This window comes from Buteo buteo, chromosome 15 (assembly GCF_964188355.1).
Source record: "Buteo buteo chromosome 15, bButBut1.hap1.1, whole genome shotgun sequence".
NCBI lineage: Eukaryota > Metazoa > Chordata > Aves > Accipitriformes > Accipitridae > Buteo > Buteo buteo.
Window position 1 is genome coordinate 11254449 of NC_134185.1, and position 23987 is coordinate 11278435.

At 39.6% G+C, this 23987-nt stretch overlaps 2 protein-coding genes across 3 annotated transcripts in view; one reads left to right on the plus strand and one right to left on the minus strand.

Moving 5' to 3' along the window:
- ZNF292 (zinc finger protein 292) overlaps positions 1-14936 on the plus strand; it is a 56019-nt gene extending 41083 nt beyond the window's left edge. Inside the window, exons 5-8 of the mRNA XM_075046569.1 lie at positions 271-473; positions 3307-3443; positions 4718-4859; positions 6594-14936. Of these exons, the coding sequence (XP_074902670.1) occupies positions 271-473; positions 3307-3443; positions 4718-4859; positions 6594-13781 (7670 nt within the window). The 3' untranslated portion in view covers positions 13782-14936. The remainder of the gene's footprint in view (positions 1-270; positions 474-3306; positions 3444-4717; positions 4860-6593) is intronic.
- Positions 14876-22238, minus strand: GJB7 (gap junction protein beta 7). 2 transcript variants are annotated; one of them, XM_075046570.1, is made up of 2 exons: positions 21535-22238; positions 14876-15017 (listed from the first exon to the last, which is right to left on the minus strand). In XM_075046570.1, exons 1-2 carry the CDS (start codon positions 22236-22238, stop codon positions 14891-14893), a joined length of 831 nt encoding a protein of 276 aa, XP_074902671.1. In that variant the 3' UTR covers positions 14876-14890. The 2 variants fall into 2 exon arrangements, with proteins under 2 accessions (XP_074902671.1, XP_074902672.1); XM_075046571.1 differs by lacking the exon at positions 14876-15017 and having other exon boundaries at positions 21456-22238.
- Positions 22239-23987: the final 1749 nt, after the last annotated feature.

A 23987-nucleotide genomic window follows, 5' to 3' on the forward strand; every position in this document is an offset into this window, starting at 1 on the left:
CTAGATCTGTTTTGTGTGCAGCTATTTTGCCAAGAAATTAGAATGACTTAAAACCTGCAAGTAGATCAAAGGTCTGTAGCAGGGAATCCTTGTAATAAATAAGTACAGTTTTCAAAGATGCTTTTCCTCATCTTTGCTTCATACCTTTTGTACTTTTTTTTGATTTGTATAAATTTTAGGGGTTAACCATAAATGAATAAATGCCATCTGTTAACTCTGTAACCTGCTGTGAAATGCGTATGTAATATTTTGGCTTGTTTTTCTTTGAAGTGAATGAATTTTTAGTGTTTGAAGGCCCTGTCCTGCTGGATATGCGTATTAAGCACCTAATGAAAACAAAGCAATTAACGCAAGCTACTGCCCTGGCAAAACTGTGCTCTGACCATCCAGAAATCAGTGCAAAAGGCAATTTCAAGCAAACCTACCTGGTCTGTCTTTGTTCAGGATCACCAAATGAAAAGCTAATGGAAGAAGTAAGTAAAAAATGAATAACTTTTTTTAGACTTATTTCTTTAATGATAATGAAGTCACTAACCATAGGCTGTCTTTCTGTAGAAGAGGTTTTTCCTTTAAAATATGATCTAAAATATTTTTGGTATTCTGTTTTTTCACTTGAGTCACTTTTAAACGGACTAGTAATGACTTGATTAAAACACTTGTGGAAGTGTAATATTAGGTCACTAATAGGCATTTTCTGGCTCTGCCACAACTTTGTTTGATTTTGCTTGAAGTATTTTAAAACTCTGCCTCAGATCTTGTTAGTAAGGTGAAGATAATGGTTTTCTCACTCTTACTATTTTAACTATAACTTTTTGTGTGGTACCTAAGATGGGGCCCTTTAGATGCTACTCTCAGTTCAGAGAATAAATGTAACCTTTTTTGACCCAAATTCCTGGGTGAAATTGAAGGTGAAATGAGATACTTGATCTGGTTTGAAATATAAAATCCTTCTTATTTAAATACAAAAGTCAAAGAGGAGATGACAGCTTTGCTCTTCTGTATTCTTTCAGATGACATCTTCATTTCTCACCCCACACCAAAGTTTTATCTGAGCTTTTTCCCTTCTTAAAGGAAAACTAACTGCAATTGTCGGTTTTCTTGACTGTCTGCATCTCTGTGTTTTTTGTCCCTGTCATGTTTTTATGTTAATAATAACTATTAAGCATGTTGAAATTGATCTTAAAGGGATGAAAACTATGCAGTGATCAGAGTTGGAAAAGTTTCCTACCCTAGATATAGACTAAATTCTAAGGTGATGACTGGGCATGTTCTTCCGATGCTCAGTAGGATCAGATCAGTCTTGCCCTCCCAGCTCTGGCTGCTGTAGGCCCTTCCAGAACAGGCTCAAGAGGAGCTGTGACAAGGCTGTGCAATCTCCTGTTTGTTTGCTGAAGGCTTTCAATGGAACTTGGAATTTGTGACCCCACAAACATGCTTCCTTCATTACTCAGCCTCACCGTGCTCCCAAAGCAGAATGGGCTCAGTCAATGAATGAACTGTGAATCCCATGGACAAAAGGAATGGGGTAGCCTTGTTTCTTAGGATGCCATAACTTACAGATAAGTTCAAACTGGGTTATCACAGAGGACCTAATTCAGATATTTCCAAACCTTGGATTGCTTGGGTTGCTTAGCTTTGCAGCTTCAGCTGCAGCATGGTTTGCAGTATTACTAACCATTCTGGAAAGTTCATGTATTACCAAGAGAAGGCAGTTATGCGATTAACATGTCAAGATGGATTTCTGAACTGAGAAGGATAGTCGTTTTGTAGTGTGAGAACAGTAAGAAAATGGGAAAAAAAGGTAAACTGTAAAGAAGTACAACTTATTCCTTAGTGGTATGGAGATTTTGATATCCATTCAGAATAGGCAGAGTAGCATTTGAGCTCATTCTCAGCTTGGATTAGTCTAATAGTTTGCTTCAATAATGTGAAGAATGCAAATCTGCAGTATGTGAAATGCTAGACTGACAGATTTGATGGCTGGACCTGTACAGACCTTTGCTGGAAGCTGGGTCCCTTAGGAATTCTGAGAGGCTGGAAAAACATTTCAGAAAAAGATTCCCTTTATTGTAAGTTCAGTTTCCCATATTCTTCCCTAAGCTTTTAACTGATGGTCCCTGTCTGAGATAGACTGAAGGTCTGCTTTGCTCAGCACCCTAAACTGGTATTACAGTTATGTTAATCCATCCTCTCTGAGGTCTTGAGAAATGCAGTTTTCTTCAGAAGATGTATTTGAGGTTATTAAACCTCAAATGATGTTCAATGAAGGGTTATTAGTGTATTTACAAAATGTCAATTTAGAGAAAAAAATGAGTTGCTGTACTCTTCAAAATTGTAGGTTGATTGCTGGACCAATAGCTGGATACCATGGTGCTCAACCAAGCTGTGGCTGCCACCCTACCCAAACTACCAAACTAGCTGGGTATTTGGGTGGGTGCTTCCGTTTCTTGCTTTGGGTGATCTTGTGATTTCTGAAGAGAGCCTTCCAGCAGTGCTGTTGCAATGGTCAAGTTATTCTTCAACTGCCAGTGTCAAAGAATAAATACCAGCATGTCCTGTCAGATGTCCTAATTGATGTAATCAAACCAGTCTGCTGAGAATCAAATTAGACAGTAGTTGTTATAACAAGTGTGCTGATTAAGGACTGATACAACTGTCTAGTACTACCGGGTGACTGTGGTTTTTCTGTTGTTTTGCTACAAAACTAAGTGCTTCCATCGTTGCTTGAACAAGTAAGTTACGTTGCAGAGACTGTAATGTTCTTCTAGAAAAGCATTCAGTTGACCTGCTTATTACTGTACAGCTTCCCTTTTCTTTTTATCTTTGATTTTTTAAAAATGCTGGAACTTTCACGTTGAACTTCCAATTCATTAGTTGCTCAGCTATTGTATTAAAGCAGTAGTAACATCAGTAACTAGTAAACTGGGTTAGAGTTTCAGGTAATAATCTTATTGTGTTAGGCTGCAATTTAAAGTTATAACTCTGCTTATTACAATTATCATATGTATGTAATATATATGAATAATTAATGTACATTAAAATTTTTAGGTGACTGGGACAGTAGTTACATAAATCTTAGTCTGAGAAACAAGTTTATATTCATTTTAATAAAACAGTTTTTCTGGTGGCATAATCAGTTTTGACACTCTATCTAGAAATGCACTGATTTGCTTTCAAGCTTATCTCTATCTGATAGGGTTAAATATTCACTAAGTTTAAATCACTGTCTTTTTGCAAAGGATCAGATGACTGTGAAAATGAAACCACTTTCTTAGGCGTGGTCGTGCTTTCTTTCCTCCCTTCTAGATTGCAGAAGTGGATTGCAAAGATGCTCTAGAAATGATCTGTAACCTAGAATCTGATGGAGATGAAAAAAGTGCTCTAATTCTATGTGCAGCATTTTTATCTCGCCAGCTGCAGCAAGGAGAGATGTACTGTGCCTGGTGAGTTTGAATATTGTTTTATGTCTAGTGGAACAAAAATTAGTTTTGGGAAGATTGAGCTGGTACATAAGCCATAAGTTAACTTTTCTTTAGCTGATAAAAATCTATGAGCTAAAGAGAAAGGAGATAAGGCTCTTGGAAAGCTAAAAAAAGAAAAGGAAAAAAAAAAAAAAAAAGAAAGTATTTGACAAGATTAGTTTCCACTATGGGTATTTGAAGGCTGCATGTATGATGAGGCATTTACAATACCAGTAGCTGGTTAATAATTTTTCTTGACAACAATCTTACACTGTAGAAATAAGGAATTTAATATCTGCAGGCAGCTAGTCAGCATTATGTCAACATTTAATGCATAAGTACTGTTCCCATCTGTCCTTATTTCACAACACAGTATTTCTTTCTCTAACAAACTTCTAGAAAAGAAGGAGCTCTTTACTACTCTAACCAAAATAATAAGCTAGATGAAGATAATTATTGTTTGGGTCTTGCTTTCATTAATGTGGGAACAAATAACTGGTCTTTGTTGGCAGATACTTGAGCTGGTAGGCTCTGAATTTCCAGCTGCTAACAGTTGGGTCGTACTTCCAAACTTGTACAATTCCTGAATAATTTGCTTTGTTTGTGCACCTCCTTTTTATGTGCAGCAGCAGGAGAACGTCTGCTAATGCAGGATTTTGCTTAAACAGATTCTGCTAAAGTTTTGGGGGTTACACCATTCCACAAGCTACTAAATACTCTTGGCTATTTGCACCTAAGGAGGAATGAACTAGTGAGTTAAGCTAGATACAGTAGTACTATTTGGCTTTGGGGGCTAATTTCTCACTAAATCACAGTTAAATTCAGCTCTTAAAGCAGAGCAGCTGAAGAGAAATGTATCTACCACAGAGAAAAGCCATCCTCCTGTAGCTGTTAGTAATTACTAAGAATTCAGAAGTGTAAAATTCCAGTCTGTAGAGTGAAGAGTAAACTACTTAGCAAGACTTTTTTCAAGACCACATCATGAGTCTGTAAATTATGTGGCATGAATTGTGGTAGTACTGGCTTTATTCTGATCTGTCCTTCTGGAATTGAGTCATTGTAATAAACTTGAAAATTAGATACTAATAGTGTGGGTATACTAATAAAAAGCTTTTCTCTGTAAGATAAGGTGTGAATAAATTTGGATTTTTTTGCCTTTCCCAAAGACAAAAGAGAAACTGTTCTCAACCTTGCATTTCTTGTGATCAGATTAGTGGTTGTGTTGCTGGCCCTGAAATATTGTTCTCTTGTTCTAGGGAACTGACTCTTTTCTGGAGTAAACTGCAGCAAAGGGTAGAGCCTTCTATTCAAGTGTATCTAGAGAGATGTCGTCAACTTTCTGTGTTAACTAAGACTGTTTATCACATTTTCTTCCTGATTAAAGTAATTAATTCAGAGGTAAGGATACTCCTGAAAGAATATTTTTGGCACTTTTAATGGAACTGTAATCAGGAAAATTTATGAAAGCTGCTTAGACATCCTGTCTCTTTGTGTAGCAACAGCTTTGGGGTGATTCTAATTGGTTTTAGGAAAGGCCATAGCAACTTCCTTCTGCAGGTAAACTGTAAGTTGATTCATTTTGAGTCATTAAAGTTCTTTGTTCCTTTGGAAAAAAAAAATTTGAGGGATAAACAGAAGAGCTGGATGCCACAACTGAGATGAAGGAAAAACTGAAGGTGAGGCTATAGCCTCTACTATTGTCCGTGTGCTCTAAATGGGGTATTTTGTTAGCAGGTCCTAACATTCTCTTCATTATTTTCTGTATTTCAAATATTACAGAAAATGGAGAGGAAAAGCTTATGAGGAGAGGAAATAAAGGCTGAATATTAATATATAAGAAAATTACAGAAAGTTTTAAAGAAAAAAAAAACCAACACCCACAAAAAAAAACCCTTTTGAATTGCCATTTAAGAATGCAGTTTGTTTTGATAAATGAAATACTTGCCTTTTGTGGACTTAGATACAATGTTGTGTTAAAAACTCTGTTAATCTTTCTCAGCTAACCTTATCATCTAATTTTCCTAGTTTCCTCTCTTTAGTGGCTGCACTATTTAATGTTTATAGCTAAATTGAGCTCTTCAAAAGCTTTTAATTGGGAGATTTCTGTAACTCGGTATATTAATTGTAAGAATAAACATTCATGTTTTCCTTTTGCAGTGTTCTGGTATGGCTAATCATGGGCTTCTGATCTTAAAGATTATTTTTTCCAAAGATCTGAACTAAATTGGAGTTAGAGAGGGGGAGGAAAATAACTTTCAGAGAGTCTTATGATATTAAGAGCTCTGTCTGCTCCATGCCATACTGGTTTTTCTCTAGTGAGCTGTGGATCATTTTATTGATGGTAGAAATTGGAGACCACGTGGGCAGTAGACTTGTGCATTCATAAATTCGCTGGCCTTTATTTTCATGTATACCACAGCCTCTCTGTGCTTCCTTGGCAGCATAAAGGGACTGTAAAGTGGACATAAATGTAATTTATGTCGCCTGGGGGTATGAATGAGAAAAGACCACATGACCTTTGGAACACTTAAATGATGGAACATTTAACTATACTTACTCCTTTCAGTTGGAGTGAAGCCACGTGTTCAGTTGAGGGCAGTTGACTTTGAAGTGGCATAATCTTTAAAAATAAAAATAAAACTTTATGCCTTAAGCGATTTCCAAATTGTAGGTCTTTTTGAAGATCATGTGCTTCCCTTACTTTAACTGTAGCACTTTTTACCATTTGAATTCTACCTAGTGTTAAGTTAATGCTTCATAGAAGCTTCTCTCAAATAACTGTGACATGACCAGCAGGCTTTCTTTCGTGGAAAAGAAACAATATGGCTCTAATATAAACTGAACACCTGTAAAATACAGTCCTAAAGTCCTCAAACTAGACAGAACATAAAATTAATTTGTGGTTTAGTTGTTTGTAAACTTTCATATTTTTTTAGTACCATGAAGACAAATTATGCAACTTAAGGAATAGCATCTAAAGACAAACCATTATGTTTCTTAAAGGAAAAAGTATTGTTATAAACTCCAGGTGCATTTTTTCTGACACTTAAGGTTGAATAGTGATACCTTTTATTTACAAATGTAGAAAGGGTTATGATAAGTTGGCTTACTAAAATTAGTCTTGCTTTACAGATCGATGGTGCTGGACTTGCAACCTGCATTGAACTGTGTGTGAAAGCATTGCGCTTGGAATCCAGTGAAAATACAGATGTCAAGATATCTATTTGCAAGACTATCTCCTGCTTGCTTCCAGATGATCTGGAAGTTAAACGTGCTTGTCAGCTGAGTGAATTTCTTCTCGAACCCACTGTGGATGCATATTATGCTGTTGAAATGCTATATAATCAGCCTGACCAGAAGTATGATGAAGAGAATCTTCCAATACCAAATTCTTTGCGCTGTGAGCTCTTACTTGTACTGAAAACTCAGTGGCCTTTTGATCCAGAATTCTGGGACTGGAAAACTCTCAAGCGTCAGTGTCTGGCACTTATGGGAGAGGAGGCATCCATCGTGTCATCAATAGATGAACTAAACGATAGTGAAGTTTATGAAAAGGTTGAGGATTGCCAAGAAGAGACTAAAGAAACTTCTGTGAATGGGCTTGCTGGCACTTTTGATGAGGCTACAAGCCTTCTTAAGGGTATCAGAGATGAAAAGCAGAAAAAGAGAGAAATTAAAAAACTCAGAGAGCGGGGGTTCATTTCAGCTAGATTTAGGAACTGGCAAGCTTATATGCAGTATTGCGTGTTATGTGACAAAGAATTCCTAGGTCATAGAATAGTTAGGCATGCACAAAAACATTATAAAGATGGAATTTACAGTTGCCCTATTTGTGCCCAAAATTTTAATTCTAAAGAAAACTTTGTTCCCCATGTAACTTTGCATGTTAAAAAATCCAGCAAAGAGAGATTGGCTGCTATGAAACCACTGAGAAGACTGGGAAGACCTCCTAAAATAGCAACTGCCAACGAGAATCAGAAAACTGATTCTGTATCCAAACAGGAGCAGCGACCCATTAAGAAGAACAGTCTCTATTCAACAGACTTCATTGTGTTTAATGATAACGATGGCTCAGACGATGAGAACGATGACAAAGATAAACCTTACATACCAGAGATAGTGCCAGTTCAAAAGCCACTCCCTGTTAATGAATTCACCTGCCCTGTAACATTTTGTAAAAAAGGCTTTAAATACTTTAAAAATCTAATAGCACATGCAAAGGGGCATAAAGATAATGAAGAAGCTAAGCGTTTTCTTGAAATGCAAAGCAAAAAAGTGATTTGCCAGTACTGTAGACGACATTTCGTAAGTGTTACTCACCTGAATGATCATTTACAAATGCACTGTGGCAGCAAGCCTTATATCTGCATACAGATGAAATGTAAGGCTGGTTTTAACAGTTATGCTGAGCTGCTGACACATAGGAAAGAGCATCAAGTCTTCAGAGCCAAGTGTATGTTTCCTAAATGTGGCAGAGTGTTTTCTGAAGCCTATTTACTCTATGATCACGAAGCACAACACTATAATACCTATACCTGCAAAGTCACAGGCTGCGGAAAGGTATACCGTTCTCAGAACGAACTGGAAAAGCATGTTGAGGATCACAACAAGCAGCCTGAAAAAGCGCAACAGCCTGAAAGCCAGACTAATCAGCCTGATCTTAGTCAACCTTCTAAAGCTAATGAAAATACCGATGGAGTTGCTGTTAAAGAGGAATTGACATCTCCTCTGGCTGACAATCGAAGTAGTTTTACTGAAGGAGAAAATGTTGTCTGGAATCAAATCAAAGCAGAACCAGTAGGGAATGAAAGTGTAAACACATCAGTGAGTATATTGCAGCAAAGCGATTCCTTGCCTAATGCTGGTTCGGAGCAGTCTTCTACAGGTTCAGTGAAGACAGAAGTGGCAATTCCAGCAAGCAGCATTAAGGTGCCTGCTGTTAACCAGAAGATCCGAGAGAACTTTGTAAAAAGAGGTAAATTGGCTGCTACTGCCAGTAAAGTAGATACCACTAAACCTGGAGCCCAACAGTTGTGCTCATCGGTTGACTCTTGTCTTCCAGTTTTCCAAGAGAGAAAGGAAGAAGACTCTCTCAGTCAAACTCAGAATGTTCAAAATATTTCTGTGACCTCAGACACACTAAAACCAGAAGCCCTTGAATCAAAAAGCTTAGAAAGACAAGTGAGCATTGTTAATCCATTCGGCATGCAGAATCAGGCAGGATATCGAAACAGTGTACCCATTTCCAAACTTGAAATTGAAGACAGTATTAAGGCTGCAGCTAATCTATATAACCTGCCTTTAAAAACTTTAGAAAGTATAACGTTTATTCCTTCGCAGCCTAACATAAATAGCTCTTTAGTTCCAGCTGTGTCACCAGCAGCCCCAACTCAGAAATTTAATTGTCAGGTTGAGGGTTGTACTCGAACATACAACTCGTCACAGAGCATTGGCAAACATATGAAGGCAGCACACCCCGATCAATATGCTGCTTTTAAAATGCAGCGTAAAAATAAGAAACCACGAAAATCCAGCAATCTGCAAAATGTGCCGAACGATGGGAAGATTGTTTATCTTATGCCGTCGCAAGTGGGCAATCCCAGTGGTGCTGCTTTTACCGCACAGAACAAACCTAATATGAATCCTACCTGTTCCAGTCAAGTGCAACATGTCTCAAGTACACTTTTTCCAACCCACCTAGAAAATTTGGCCAGTCCTATGTTGCCTATAGTTGAAAGTGTCATAAATCCAAGTTTGTCTACTCGTATTAAAAGTGAGCCTGAGAGTGTTTTATGTTCACAGATGGAAAATTTGTCTGGTGCAACCTTACCTTCGCAGTTGGACGATCTGGCAAAAACAGTTATGCCTCTGAATATTGATGGTGGTTCAGATCCTTTTCTTCCTTTGCCTGCAGAAAACGGTCCAATGTCTCTCTTTCCTTCATCAGCAGAGAATCCTCCAAATTCAGTCTTCTCACAACTGGAAAATAACACAAATAACTTTTCATCACAACTAGAAGGAAACACTAGTTCTGCTTTCCCAAAAGAGGAGACTGTTGATCAAATATTTCCCTCACGATTGAGTAATGAAAATAACTTCAGTGAAACTAGTTCTCAACATCCAGCTTCAGAAAAGGTGAAAAAAGATCGTGGCCGGGGCCCGAATGGGAAAGAAAGGAAGCCAAAACATAACAAGCGGGCAAAGTGGCCAGCAATAATTAGGGATGGCAAATTTATCTGTAGCAGGTGTTTCAGAGTTTTCACTAATCCTAGATCACTTGGTGGTCACTTATCTAAGAGGTCTTACTGTAAGCCTCTTGAAGGATCAGAAATTTCTCCAGAAGCTCTGCAGGCTAATGGACAGTCTTTGCTTGCCAGTATGATTCTTTCCTCAAATTCATTAAACTTGCAGCAACCCCAGGAGTCTACCTTCAGTCCAGAGACATGTTTTAAAGATCCATCGTTCCTCCAGTTACTTGCAGCTGAAAATCGTTCCACAGCCTTACTGCAGACTATGTTTCCACGGGCCAATGTGACTAACTTTAATACCGGTGGGAATGAGGAAGGAAATCAAATTATAAAACAAGCCTTGGAAACTGCAGGCATCCCGAGTACCTTTGATAACACAGAAGTACTTCCACACGTAGTTACAACAAGCTGCGTCACTGGTACGACTCAGATAAATGCACCTGTTCTCCCCAACTCAACCACGTCCCCTCTGCTGCAGACAGTCTGTAACCCCAGTACCCTGCTAACAGACCAAAACAGGACCCTCAATGCCAAAATTCCTCCAATAAACGAATGCAAGAGTTTGCCTGTTTTTGCAACAGAAGACTTAATGCTAAAGACTGTTGAAAATGGCTTATGTCCTAGCTCGTTTTCTAATACTGTTGCAGCAACGCAAAACTTTGCAGGGAACAGTTCACGAGTTTCAGTTATAAGTAGTCCCCAGAATTCAGGATCAAGCAACTTGAATAAGAAGGGAACCAGTGCTTCAAAGAGGAAGAGAAAAGCAGCTACGCCCTTGCTTGTGCCCAATACATCACAGAAAGTAGCAGTAAATAATACAACAACGATGGGACTTCTCACCAAAAGCACCGAAGGAAATGTGCAAATACAGGGAGAAAGGTTTCAGTCCAACTTGCTGGCAAATTGTGGCTCTCAAGCGGTGGTGGAAAATCTCACACAGAAACTCAATAATGTTGACAATCAGTTATTCATGACCAGTATCAAAGAGAACTTCAAAACAAATCTCGAGGCTCATACAATGCTACCCTCTTTAACAGTAAAAACTGAAAATGGGGATTCCCAAATGATGGCTGTAAATTCCTGTGTGCAAGCAAATTCAGAGGAACAGATTTCAGAAGACAATGTTATGCAGAACTTTGAAAAAACTCTGGAAATAATTAAAACTGCTATGAATTCACAGATACTTGAGGTGAAAACTGAAATTCAGGATACTGTTGCTGCTTCAGGACAGAACTCACAAGTAAATAATGCACAGGCTTCTTCGGGAAATTCTGCACATAGTGTAAAACTACCCACTCCCGCACAGTTTGCCATGCACGTGGGGAATGTCACTGCTGCAAAGAGTAGCTCTGCTCAGTCTGAGACATCTCAAAAGGATGATACTCAAATATTGGAAATTTTGGAGGGCTTGCAAAAACTGAAACTAGAAAATGATTCACCCATTCAGGTGTCTGAGACTGTTTCCCAGTGCCCTCCAGCAGATACACTATCACCAGCAGTTCCTGTTGTATCAACTGAAAATAAACCCCTCATCCAGATATCTTCAGAGGCAAGTAACATTCAGTTTAGTGATAAAGTTAATAAGCCTTTTGTATGTCAGGATCCAGGCTGTAATTATAGTGCTATGACAAAAGATGCATTATTTAAACACTATGGCAAGGTTCATCAGTACACTGCAGAAATGATACTAGAAATTAAGAAACATCAACTGAAGTATGCCCCATTCAAATGTGTTGTAGCTACCTGTCCAAAAACATTCACAAGAAACTCTAATCTCCGAGCACACTGTCAGCTTGTACATCATTTTACAACAGAGGAGATGGTAAAATTAAAAATTAAAAGGCCTTATGGCAGAAGATCTCAAAATGAAACTGTAAACACAGCCCCGCGACCTGTTGAAATAAAAACTTTGCAGACACTAATAATAGAAAACAAAACTGCAGCTCCATTGGTCAAAGAAGCTCAGATAAAGGAAGTTGTAGAGCCTGTAAAAGTCTTGGAAAAACTTCTACCAGAAAATAATATTCCTGAAAGACTGGAAAGACCTCCCCAGGTGGTTTCTGTTCCACCAGAGCAGCATAATGCAGCCTCTTTCGGTAGTACGCAGGCACAACCCAAAGTACGCAAGGTTAGGAGGTACAGGAAGGAAAAAGAGGAGAGAAAACGTAGGAAGCCCGTAACGAAATCTCTGGAGTTTCCTACCAGATACAGCCCTTACAGACCATACCGGTGCGTCCATCAGGGTTGCTTCGCAGCTTTTACTATACAACAAAACCTAATCCTTCATTACCAAGCTGTGCACAAATCAGACCTCCCTGCCTTCTCTGCTGAAGTGGAGGAGGAGAACGAGCCCGGCAAAGAGGAACGTGATGAGGTGGAAACCAAACCTGCCGTCAGAGAGTTCAGGTGTGAGGTGAGTGACTGCTCTCGAATTTTCCAGGAAGTTACCAGCTTGATACAACATTATATGAAGCTTCATGACATGACCGCAGAGCAAATTGGAAACATGAAATCAGCTCCAGAGGCAGGAAGGTTTTCTTGCGATCAGTCTCAATGTAAGTCTTCATTTACAGCATATCTTAACTACATTGTACATCTTGAGGCAGATCACGGTATTAAGATAAGGCCAAACAAAGTAGAAGATGACGGTGTATTCAAGTGTGACTGTGAAGGCTGTGACCGTATTTATGCTACTAGGTCTAACCTGTTGAGGCATATTTTTAACAAACATAATGATAAGCATAAAGATCATCTAATAAGACCCAGGAGATTGACACCAGGTCAGGAAAACATTTCAAGCAAAGCAAATCAGGAGAAACCATTAAAGTCCAAACAGAGAGGACTAAAAAACCGATCGGGAAAAGAAGGTAACAGGCTGTCGGTGAAAACAAAACGAAAGAAAAATGTGAACTTGGAAACCAAAAACTCAAAAGGAATGCAAGTTCAAGAAAATAAGGCTTATTCACTGAAACGCGGCAAGCACGTATTTTCAATAAAGGCTAGAAATGATGCCTTATCAGAATGTACAAGTAGGTTCATAACTCAGTATCCATGTATGATAAAGGGATGTTCTTCCGTAGTTACAAGCGAAAGTAACATAATAAGGCATTACAAATGTCACAAGCTGTCCAAAGCATTTACTTCCCAACACAGAAATCTTCTTATTGTATCTAAAAAGCACTCTGTCTCACAAGTAAAAGAAGCCTCTTGTGAGCAAGAGGAGACTGATAAAAAAAGTGATGTGAAAGAGCCTGAACTGAGTTTGATAGTGAGCAATAATGATTCAAGCACATCTCCATTACCGCAAAAGGAAACTGAAAAAGGTGAGAAGGATGAAGTGGACGAACTGACAGAACTATTCATTACTAAACTGATTAACGAGGATTGTTCAAGTGCTGAAAATCAAGCAAAAATCTCTTCCAGTGTAAATAGTGACTTGCAGGAGACCAGCTCCTGCCCGTCAGAAAAGCAAAAATCAAACAATTTAAAAAGAGCAAACAAAGAAAAAAACATATCTCAGAATAAGAGGAGGAGAGCCGAAAAAACTGAGGAAGTACTGCCTGCAGACATGAGTAGCATGCACAGGGAGGAAGAGACTGCTGTTGCCATTCAAACGGCTGAAGAGCAACCTGCAGCTTTCGACTGGAGCTCGTTTAAGCCGATGGGTTTTGAAGTGTCATTCCTCAAGTTCCTTGAAGAGTCTGCTGTGAAGCAAAAGAAAAACACCGAAAGAGACTACCACAGCAGCGGAACCAAAAAAGGATCCCATTCGAACTCAAGAAAATCCAACGAGAAGACCTCCGTAGCAAGTAGTAATGTCATTTGGTCATGTTCTGAAACTGAAACCCTTGTACCGTTTGCCAACCCATCACGGCTTCCATGTGGTGATAACGTAAAGATAGTTTTAGACAAGACTTTTAAAGACTGCACTGAGCGTGTGTTGAAGCAACTTCAGGAAATGAAACCTATCGTCAGTTTGAGAAAGCTCAAAGGACGTTGGGAGGATAATCCAGAGGTTACAGCTGCAAAAGTAATTGTTATGGGTACCGAGGAAGGGGAGTCAAAATACTGAAAACGTAATGTGTTTAACCGTGACCTGTAATAAAATTTATTTTGAATAGGAAGCCATCAAGCATGCTAGTAACTGTGGAGCTCTTTTATTTTGAAGTGATTTAATCTAGCAAAAAACATGACATGAGTCATGTAAATGTCTTATTTGTTTTTATCCCTATGGGACTTGAAGAACAGAGTAATTGCTTCAGTTTTGTAAATACTTGATCAAAACCTCAACTTTCTATCAAGATTGTCCTTTCCATGAACTAAATCTTTGTGAGTTGTCTGTGATTGGTATCTTTCACCAGGTCACTGCTCATGTATAACAGTACTCTTTATTTGTAGATACATTTTTTTTTGTATATATTTATTATTGTAAATCATTTGCTGCCACCAGCAGTCTGTAAGTCTAAACTATTAAATGACACATTTATATTCGGAATTTTAATTTGTAACTAAGTGAGCAAGTTTTTAAAACTGTCCTTTAATCATTTTAAATTAAGAACTTTTGAACTAAAACTAGTTAAGTCTGCCATATCCAGTTTATTTTGCATAAAGCATTTATTTACAGGAGAGGAGCTGGATAAGATCACATTTCATAGGTTAAACGTACTGACACACTCTCATTTTTGTAGATTTTAACATCCAATATCTATGGATGATATTCATATGTAGTTAACTCATAAATATAATAGTTTTCTTATAGCTACATTTTTCATTGCTTTTAATTGGATACAAAGCATTTATGATTCCATAATAAAAATGGAAATGTGAATAAAAATAGTTTGCTACATTGGAGATTTAAAACAATATTTGGTATTAAAGAATCCGTTGTGAATGTGATAGAAAATTAGTAGTGTGGAGCAGTGTATATATTTGAGGTGGTGATTTGTGAAGTAGCCCAGTATTGCCTTAAATAAAATCACATTTCATTTCTTGTTTTATACATGTGATCTTATAAAGGTTATTTTTGTTTCTGTAACTTAGATTGGTGTATAGTTTAATTTTTGTTAAAAAAAACAAAACAAAAAAACTTCAGAAACCGTTTTTGTAAATAGTGGGTTTATAAAACAGATGGTTTATTTTGATAATACCAATTTGGTATCTATCTATAAAATACATGAGTCCTTATGCCATACCATTAAAAACTGAATAAACAAGGCACTTTCTGAAAGGGAAGTGAGATTGTGATCTTGCAGATAAACTCGGTGGTTGTGCTCTGTTGATGGCACAGGCTCCATCCGCGCTCTTCTGCCTCTTGCTGACTGTACCTGGCAGCACTCTCACCACCTCTCTCTTTTCCACACTGGAACGAGCCTCAGAAGCGGTGCCGCTTGTAGTGCCCGGGATTGGAGCAATTTCTCTGTATGCTGCTAACCAAAACGACAGGTATCCAGTTTGTTGAGTAACCAAAAGCGTGAATGCGTTGGTGGGAGCTGTCAGTACCCAGGAATCTTCAGTGTTGGTTTTCATGCGCGATTATGCTTAACTCGGATGGGACAAGCCAGCTGGATTGTGTGGTACCAAAAATTTTTCTTGGATTATTCTCATTACTGGATGTGACCTACCTTCAGTAATATAAAATAGTCTTTATCTTGGGAGAGATTGGCTTGATTTTTTTTTTTCCCTATAAACTTGTCTTGCCATGTAAAGCTTTGCATTAAATGCTACACTTGATTGCTTTTAAGCTATTCACCTGGAATCTTTGACAGTTTACTTGAATATCAATGCAGAGGGCACATTCCTACAACCAAATGAAGTGACTTGTGCGAGTGAGGATTATGTATGAAAAAGCGGAAAGGCAACAGCATTTCAACTTGGGCATAGCCCTTGGTTTGCTATCTGGTGCTAAATTGCATACCTTCTCAGACAGCCCATGCTTCCATTTGAACAGAGCCCGTTCACTCCTCTTGCTTTCGATCCCTCCCGAGTGACTGAACTGATAATTCTGCCAAGTTAGTAAATCAAAGTTGTGGTCTGAGAATGATAAAACCGGAACAAATCCTTGCGGTTTAACTCTAGGAGAAATCATTATAATCGTTGCATTGATTATGCATGATGCCACGTTCTACCTACCAGAGGCCATGTGGCCTCCCGGGATGGAGCTGCTGTTGGATGCCAGCCGCAGTGATTGTAGAGATCTTCAGCAGGGGAGAAGAGGGCAGAGAACCTCCTCTGGAGAGGATCCACAAAGCTTGCCTGAAATCTCTTGTTTTCAGATGTACCTAACCACTACAGTCACTGTTGACAGACCTCACAACTGTTAATTTTTAGAAGAATTTTGTGTTGTGTAAGTTAAATAGTTTCAACATTGACATTCCTGATGATAGATACCGTATCATTTGCAGTTTTTAGACTGAGAATAGCATACAACTATTTAGCTACACAGTGCTATACTAGAATGCTAATTAAAAGAGAAAAAAAAAAAAGGAGAAAAAATTCCAATGTCATAAATATCTAGGAAGTAATTTCTGGTTTGGATCTGAATGTGGGGTCTGAATTTATGAGAATGAAATTTTTAATATTGTCTCATTCTTACCCCAATTAATCCAATTACAGTGAGTGCTGTACCAATATAGTCAGTGCCGTCCGGGGCACACTCTTTTGGGTGGGTACTGACAGCCTGTCCAACAGGTAAGCTAGTATGGTATTTTTTTTTCCTTTTCAAAAAAAGTATTTTAAACTTAAAGCAGGGGACTGAAGGCAGGGTCGGGTTTAAGATGTCATGGACTGCAGGGGGCACTGTGGTTTGGTAAAGCCACCTACAAAAGTTCCTGAGGAAATAAATCTGGTATTTGCAATTAGATATTTTACCTTGAGCGATGTATAAAGCCTCCTGCTATAGCTGAACTGACAGCTCCTCCAGAGCCCGGAGCCGTACCCCTGCCCTTGGGGCTGCCGGGCAGGATGGGGCTCCAGGGTGGCCAAGCCCAGCTCTACCAGCACCACCTCCACCTGCGGGGTGCCCAGCACCCATGGGTGCTGCTGGGCCCTGCCCCGCCACCCGGTCCCGCTCCGTCTTCTCCCCTCCCTCTTTCTTCTTCCCTCTCTCTTTCTTCTTCCTCCTCCTCTATGTCTTTTGTCTTCCAGACATGTCACCCGTGAACTGGTGCATTTGAGCAAGGACACTCTTTTAAACCCCTAGTCGCAGTTGTTGCTGATGGGGAAGCAACCAAATCGAGGAGTCTGGATGCAGAGTATGGACTATTTTGTGATTGAAAGACATCTTTAAACCGGCAGTCAGCCTCCCTTGTAGTTAACTATGTTTATAAAGAAATCTTACATTGTCTGAGCCCTAATTCGGTGTAAATAAGAGCAGTGGGTTTGTCCTCACGTGTTTTGGGGTGGCCGTTGGTCCTAGAGCGTTCTGCTGGGATGTCCTGCCTGTGGCTGTTGGATGGTGAGGGAGCGATGCTTGTGAAAGTAACGCTGAAAACGGTCCGTGGTCCGGGCAAGGAAAAGTAGTTGACTGTATTCTTGCAATTAGTTTCTGTGCCAAAGAATTAGTTGGTTGGGGCTGCACCTGCACAGGCGGGGACACCCTGCCCTGAGGTTTAGGTGCCCCGGGCTAGAGGAGCTCCTGCTCGTGCTCTGCTCACCCCTGGCTGGAGCCTTGGTGTGCAGAAGATGAGCCTATTGAAGGGGTGGGAAATGTGGCCGGGGTACTGGAGATGGGAGTACAGGGAAGAAGCTATCAGCAAAGAGGGAAATATTTTTTCCTGTGACTTTTTTCAATCTTCGTCTGTCACAAGGCAAGGAGGTTACTTGGGTTTTAAAGAAAATGAGGATCTGTGTAAGACTTGGATCTTTTAATGTTTGCAGAGATGTTCTGAAATATGAATGGGGTAAATATTTTTGTATGAATGCACATGGAGTGATCATGTTATTTCTCCATTACAGTATGGGCTCAGATCAGATTCCTACCAATTGCTATGTGCTTGAGGAGACTGTACTTTTACACTTTAAAAAGAAAAAACGTAGCACTTGAATTTTTTTCAATTTTGCCTGTTTGAGTGACTTGGAAGTTGAATACACAAAAAAGCCCTTAAACCTTTAGTTTAGGGACCGAGCCTACAAACTCATTTGAACCAAAAATGTAAGAGCAAATTACTTCAGGGATGGGTGGATGAGTGAAACTTAAACTGGAGGACAAAGGAGTATAAAGGCAGGGAAGGGGCTGTGGAAGGAAAGGAGCCAGTAAAAGACCAAATGCTGGCCAAGAGCAAGGGTTCAGAAAGGAGGTGAGTTTGTTTCTGTTCTCTCAGGTTAAGTAAGATCTGATGGAGCTGCCTCATGTGATGCTCATTTCCTTTTCATTAGTGGCTCTGTCAAACACTAATTTTGCAGCGTGTGATGTAAAAGCCGCTTGGCGGTTTGCTACGAGTGAGTTGGGGTTACAGAGTTGGTCCATAATAATTTTTCAGAATATTTCTCATGTAAGGTACTGGCTTTGTCAAAACTGAAGTATCCTTTGAGACTTGAAACCTGTTGATTTTAGAATTTATTTATCATTTTGTGGCTGTTGAAGATAGAATTAGAAATAAAACCTTGAATATACATTCCAAAGAATTAAAGTTCTTATTTCACAGGCAAATTTTTGGTCTAAGCAAGAAGCTCTGACCAGCCATAGAGCTTTAGGGGGTGCTCTAAAACCCATCAAGCCCTGACTTAATATACTTTTTTATTAGAGAGCAGCTAATGCACAAATTTAATCAGAAATCTGTGTTGGCTAAACTGTGTTTGCTTCTCTTCATTTTCTCTCAAATAAACCTTGCTTTAAAAAAAAAAAAACTTTTTCATTAATGTGCTGTCTTAAAATCGGTCCTCAGTAATTAAAAAACAGTCATTTTGGAAGCATTTTTTATTTTGATAGTGTTGCCCTTTGTGGCGGTGTGCTCCCTGCCCCCCCCCCCCCAAACTGGACCTGTATTTCCCATAACCCTGCTCAACCGATAACCACCAGTGGTGATCGGAGTGGATGTGTCTGGTCGTGACGGCTGCGTCTGGCTCGGAGTGGGTTCGGGGAAGACAAGACAACAACACAACAGCCAAGGGCTAATTTGAACAATGTGCCCACCTAACCACAGTGCTGGTCGATGTCCGACTCAAGCCAAATTTGGAAGAAACTAATACCTGTAGTCAGTATGTAAATATGAGTCAATTATCTTACTCCGTAAGTAGTGGACAGCCGAGGGCCTGTTGAGCTCTCCTGCATGGCAGGATCTGCCCTTGAGCAGGGATCCCTCCCAAGGTTACTCCTCGAGGCTGAGGGATTCCTTGCCGCAACAGATTCTCAGTAAGTGATTAATGGCATGCTAAACTTTGAAATCTTAGGTAAGGTAAAGGATTGATCGCATATACATAATCCTTTAGACATAAACCATTGACCAAGTCTGGGACTAGGAGTGGATCCAGCTGCACCTAGACTCCCCTCTGAGAAGGAGTTCAGAACGCAAGGGGCTCCTTTCTGAACCTCCTGACTCAACGGGAGGGTCTCCCTGACAGTCTTGTCTGACCCTGTCCTCTATGCAGTAAATACTCAAGTGAACCCTGCCATCGAATCTTGTTAAACCACTGTTGCATTTACTATCAAACTTGGTTAAAACGCTGTTTTATATCAATAAACATATTGCTACTTCTCTCTTACAAGTGAAGTGCATCACTCCATCCACGACACCCTTGTCTTAAAAAATAATGCATTAAGGTACGAAAGGGCCAAGATAATTTGGGGGTTTGTTCTCAGTTACTGAGACTGTGGCAGACACAGTTACGCAGGGCTGATGGGCAATGGTTTTGCTTCATGCACTCCTTGGTGGGTTTTGTTCAGTAGCTGCAAAAGAGTTTCTAACTGCATTTCTGTCATGAGCCGCATTCTGTGTATGTAGAGATTTAATAGAAAATGTTCTGAATTGTGTAAAGCGCGTTGTCTCGATACACACACAGATTCAGCGTCAATCCAGATGTAAAACTTTAACCAGCCACAAGCTGGCAAGCTAGTATCTGAGGGACTGCTGTGCTGCGAAGTTCAGCAGCAGCAAGTGTATTTTCACCTTTTATCAAGGCAAGCTTATTTTGGCAAAAAAAGCTTGAAAATCATGGCCAAAGGCATGTAGTTTATTCATTAGTTCTTAAAAGGTAATTCTGTAACTGCTACCGCAGTACTTATAAAAGTAATGCTTTTTAACCAAAGCTGGGGGGGTTTGGAGTGAAAAAATACTTAACATGCTTTTGCTACTGTTTCCTCTTCTTTATCCTAGCACAAACAATAACATTGGTTGAATATGCAGGTAGCAATAATAGTTAATGTGCTTTTGCTACTGTTTTCTCCTCTTTATCCTGGCATGAACAAAAAAATTGGTTCAGCATTCAGGCAGCTCTACTTATGGTAGGTCGTATTTTTCCTTAAAGGGTGTATTTTGATCAGGCTCAGTACTGATGCATGTCCTAAGTTCTTTCATCCCAGCAATGGAAAGAGAACACTGCCCTGAAATAAGTCTTTTTAGGCTCTAATTTCTATTGTCTCAGGAGTCTAGGTTCAACAGAAGACGTCTTGACTAATTTCTGTCCCTTTCCTGTTAGCCCAAGCAACACACATAACAAAGAGCAGAGGTGTGTGGTGTTTAAGTAATACTTCTGAAATTTGGGGGGAGGGAATAGGTGATCTTTGTTTCTATGAGAGGCTTTTTGTATTTCTAGATTTTACATGTTCTTCTATGGCAGAGAAATGTACTGAAGGAGCAGCAGTATTCTCAGCCTTACTAAAGGGACCAGATTCCAGGCTACTGAATACTAGGACTACTGGCTACTACAATTGCCATATTGTGCGGTCTACGTTCTTCTCAGATCCTGGGGAACTGGGAATGATCTTTTCCCTTAAATGGCACAGCCACAGAGCAGAAGAAAAGTCTAATGACCCAGGACCTGCTTGGTGCCGACCAGGAGTTAACTCTGTACTCTGGTATGTGCTGCCTGCACAAGTTTGAGCCAAGTACCTTTTCTTACCGGATGCGTTCTGGTGATAAATACCCTAAAAACTGTAAAGGGCTCAAATACCTCCAGAAGGAGGTGCTCCACAAATAGCTAAATAACCAGGTCCGTCTTTAGCACCATGGGCCAAACTAGGTATGTCTACCTCTTCTTTTTTTTTTCTTTTTTTGAGATGTTTTACAGTAGGCCAGTGGAATGGGCTTGTGACCGTCCAGCTCACTTCAAGACACCAGCAGCCACTGTATGCCAGCGCTTCCCAATCGCTATTTCAACAGTTACCAGATCCACCCACCTGACAGATGCTGTACATCCCCTTACCATTCTGTGTCTCAATCAATCCCAGGTTCTTCCAACTCTGCATATAAAAAGCCTCTTTTTTTGCTTGTACCAAAGCAATTCTGTGTAATATTCAAAACACAACTGTTTGAACAATTGTTTCAGCATGATTTATCGTGTCTGTGTTTATATTAAAACTTCACAGAATTTTCAGACTTATACACCTCGTTGCAACCTGAAAAGATCTAGATGATTCTCCATATGACATATGTAATGCAACTGAATTTATCCACTCAAGTAAGGGGGAACTAATAGAGAAAAAGTATTTCCTACATAACTATCCTTTCAGTTCTGTAAAGCACTGATTGGAAAAGCAATTCATCAAATACAGCATGTGTAACAGGAAGGTGGTCTGTAGCCTTCTTTTAAGTTAACAGGGAACTTTTTTCACGTTTGTCTTGTATATGCAGAGGCAAGGATGGGCAGCTGTTGTGGAACCGTCCTGCAGCTGCTGGTCTGTTGTGATTCCTGATTTGTGGCAATCAGTTTTTGAGCCTTGACATTTCTTGATGTACCTCTTCAGATAACGTTTTATGGAGTATTTGAAAATGAGATAACTCAATTCACTTAGATTTAATACAATGCATAGGCATGAAGTTGCCACCAGAAAATAGAGGAAAATCATCTTCTCTGTGGGTTTGGAAATAAAGCAGTCTACAGTATTGGGACATGGTCTTATGTCACATTTCACAAGACGTGGTACTTTGAATCCATTGTACAATTTATAAAACAGAACAAGAAAAACTATTTCTAATCCCATTTTTAAAATAAGGCTGATAAGGTAAGTGCACAGCAATCCACCATCTATCTCTCCTGGACTTTTATAAAGTTTCTGGTTGTGGTGTTTCTCTCTCTTCTCTCGGTAAGCAACATGAAAAACAACCAAGAGTGAAGGGGTGGAGACCATGATTAATTGCAAAGCCCAAAGACTGATTTGGGAGACAGGGAAAAAATGGTCGAAGCAGACATTTTCACAACCAGGCTGCTTGATATTGCATTCAAATTCATCATGTTCATATTTCCAGATGTTTTCTGCGGCCACAATATAAACCAGTAAGCGGAATATGAACACAACTGCTACCCAAATTCTTCCAATTCCTATTGAATATTTATTCACTCCACTCAGCAGATCACGTAGGAATCCCCAGCTCATATTTCTCCTGAAGGAAAGAAGGAAATACTGTATCAAAGAAACACAAGATCAGAGAGAATCTTCCTCTTGGGTGAAAAAAATGAGACATTCATTCAAGGTGAAATATAACCAGTAGCTGAAGCAATTTAAAATTATTAAGCATTTAAAAAGGAAAACAACAACAACAAACTTAGTTCTGGTAATTTGTACCTTCTGAGGCTATTACACAAAATTTATTTGCTGTTAAAATAGATTTTGTCAGTTAGGCTGAAGCCTAATCATTCTGTTAAGCTGTCCTCTGCAAGTAAATGTGGCTGTTCTTCCTGAGGGTCTCCTGAGCGTCAGGTAGATCTTTCTCTGGCAAGTTCAGGCTAGCACTCTGCCACTGAGGTACACTCAACTTAGCCCTGTCAGTTATGCAAATACTAAGCACAGTCAAATCAGATTTCACTTTCAAATTTATGTGTAGGAGCCATGTGTCCCATACATAATAAGTTGATTACCAAAATGCAAATTGTTTTCTTTTTGTCTGTGGTCTAACTTCTCAGTAAATTTGTGCAATATTTTAAATCCTGTCCTGTTTAATTGGATTTTGTTTGTTGTATTTCTTATCATTTAAGAAATGCACTAAACTTTACTCCAAAAATGTTTTTATTTTATAATTTCTCTTCTGCACAAGTCTTCCCCTGTCCTAACCCTGGAACCCTTCTTTTGGAGGAGCTGCCTAAGAAGCCATGGGCGGCCAGACTCTCCTCAGTGTCAAAAGAAGACCTGAGATAACCACTAAGAGGATACAGTCATCTTCCCATCTGGCCCCACCTCTGAGGTTTGCACAGATCTTGGAGGATACCAAGCTGCTTTGTTTTGTTAGACCAAAAAGCAGATATATTCCCAGGACACAGAACGGCTGGGAGACATGAGGTGGGAAATCTGAGAAGTTTACAGATCTGTGTGTTCTATCTTTTAATGTCCTCATCCCATCTACTGCTCCTGCAAGCTCTGCCTAGCAGGAGAGGAAATGTATCCCGTTGTGGCTGCAGTGGCACATGCAAACGTGCAAACCCTGCTGCCACAGCTGCAGTTAGTGGTGATGTATGAGCAAGTTCATCAACTGGCAAGTCTGAGTACGAGTAGTAATCAGGCCACAGCATCACAAAGCTCAACACTGATGGAAAGCGCAGCACTTCTTTTGCTGTCCCTTGATTCTGCAGCCCATCATGACCTCTGCCTATGGCCAGATCTCTGCTGAAAAACAAGGTTATTTGCCTATTTGGGTATTCCTACGTTGCTACCATTAGAGCTGGTGACTTACCTGAGGAGCTGAGGGACAGCTGCAGAAATTAATAAATTGCTGATTTATACTGGGAAGGATGTTGAAAAAAGATGTTCTCACGAAGAATGTTTACCAAGCTACTCCTTTATGCTGCAGGTAAAAAAGAGTAACAGGAATATCAGTTGGCTTATATCCTACCAGACATGCTTATATGCTTTTAAATATGTTTGGCAGGGTGATAACTTTGTCATTAAAGAGCTATTTCTGTCCTCCATGTCTGCAATTAGAGCTCAAGCAGAAGTTTAAATCAAGCTCTTCAAGACATCAGCACTAGGGCTTTAATGCTTTCTAGATAAGTAATACACAGTCAATACATCAGTCTCAAAGAAGCTGACTAGCAAAGCATGAAGACACTACTGTGTAATAAAGCACAGGCAAGGAAACAAAACATTCACATGAGCGAGCGTGAATATTAATGTGTATGAACACATCTTGTG

What these genes read in the sequence shown, in the direction of transcription:
- GJB7 (XM_075046570.1), bottom strand. Translation starts at nt 22,238, where the DNA reads ATGAGCTGGGGATTCCTACGTGATCTGCTGAGTGGAGTGAATAAATAT. An exon ending in GGAATCACAACAGACCAGCA is followed by an intron (nt 15,018 to 21,534) that starts GCTGCAGGACGG and finishes AGTCAGCAAGAG; the next exon opens with GCAGAAGAGCGCGGATGGAG.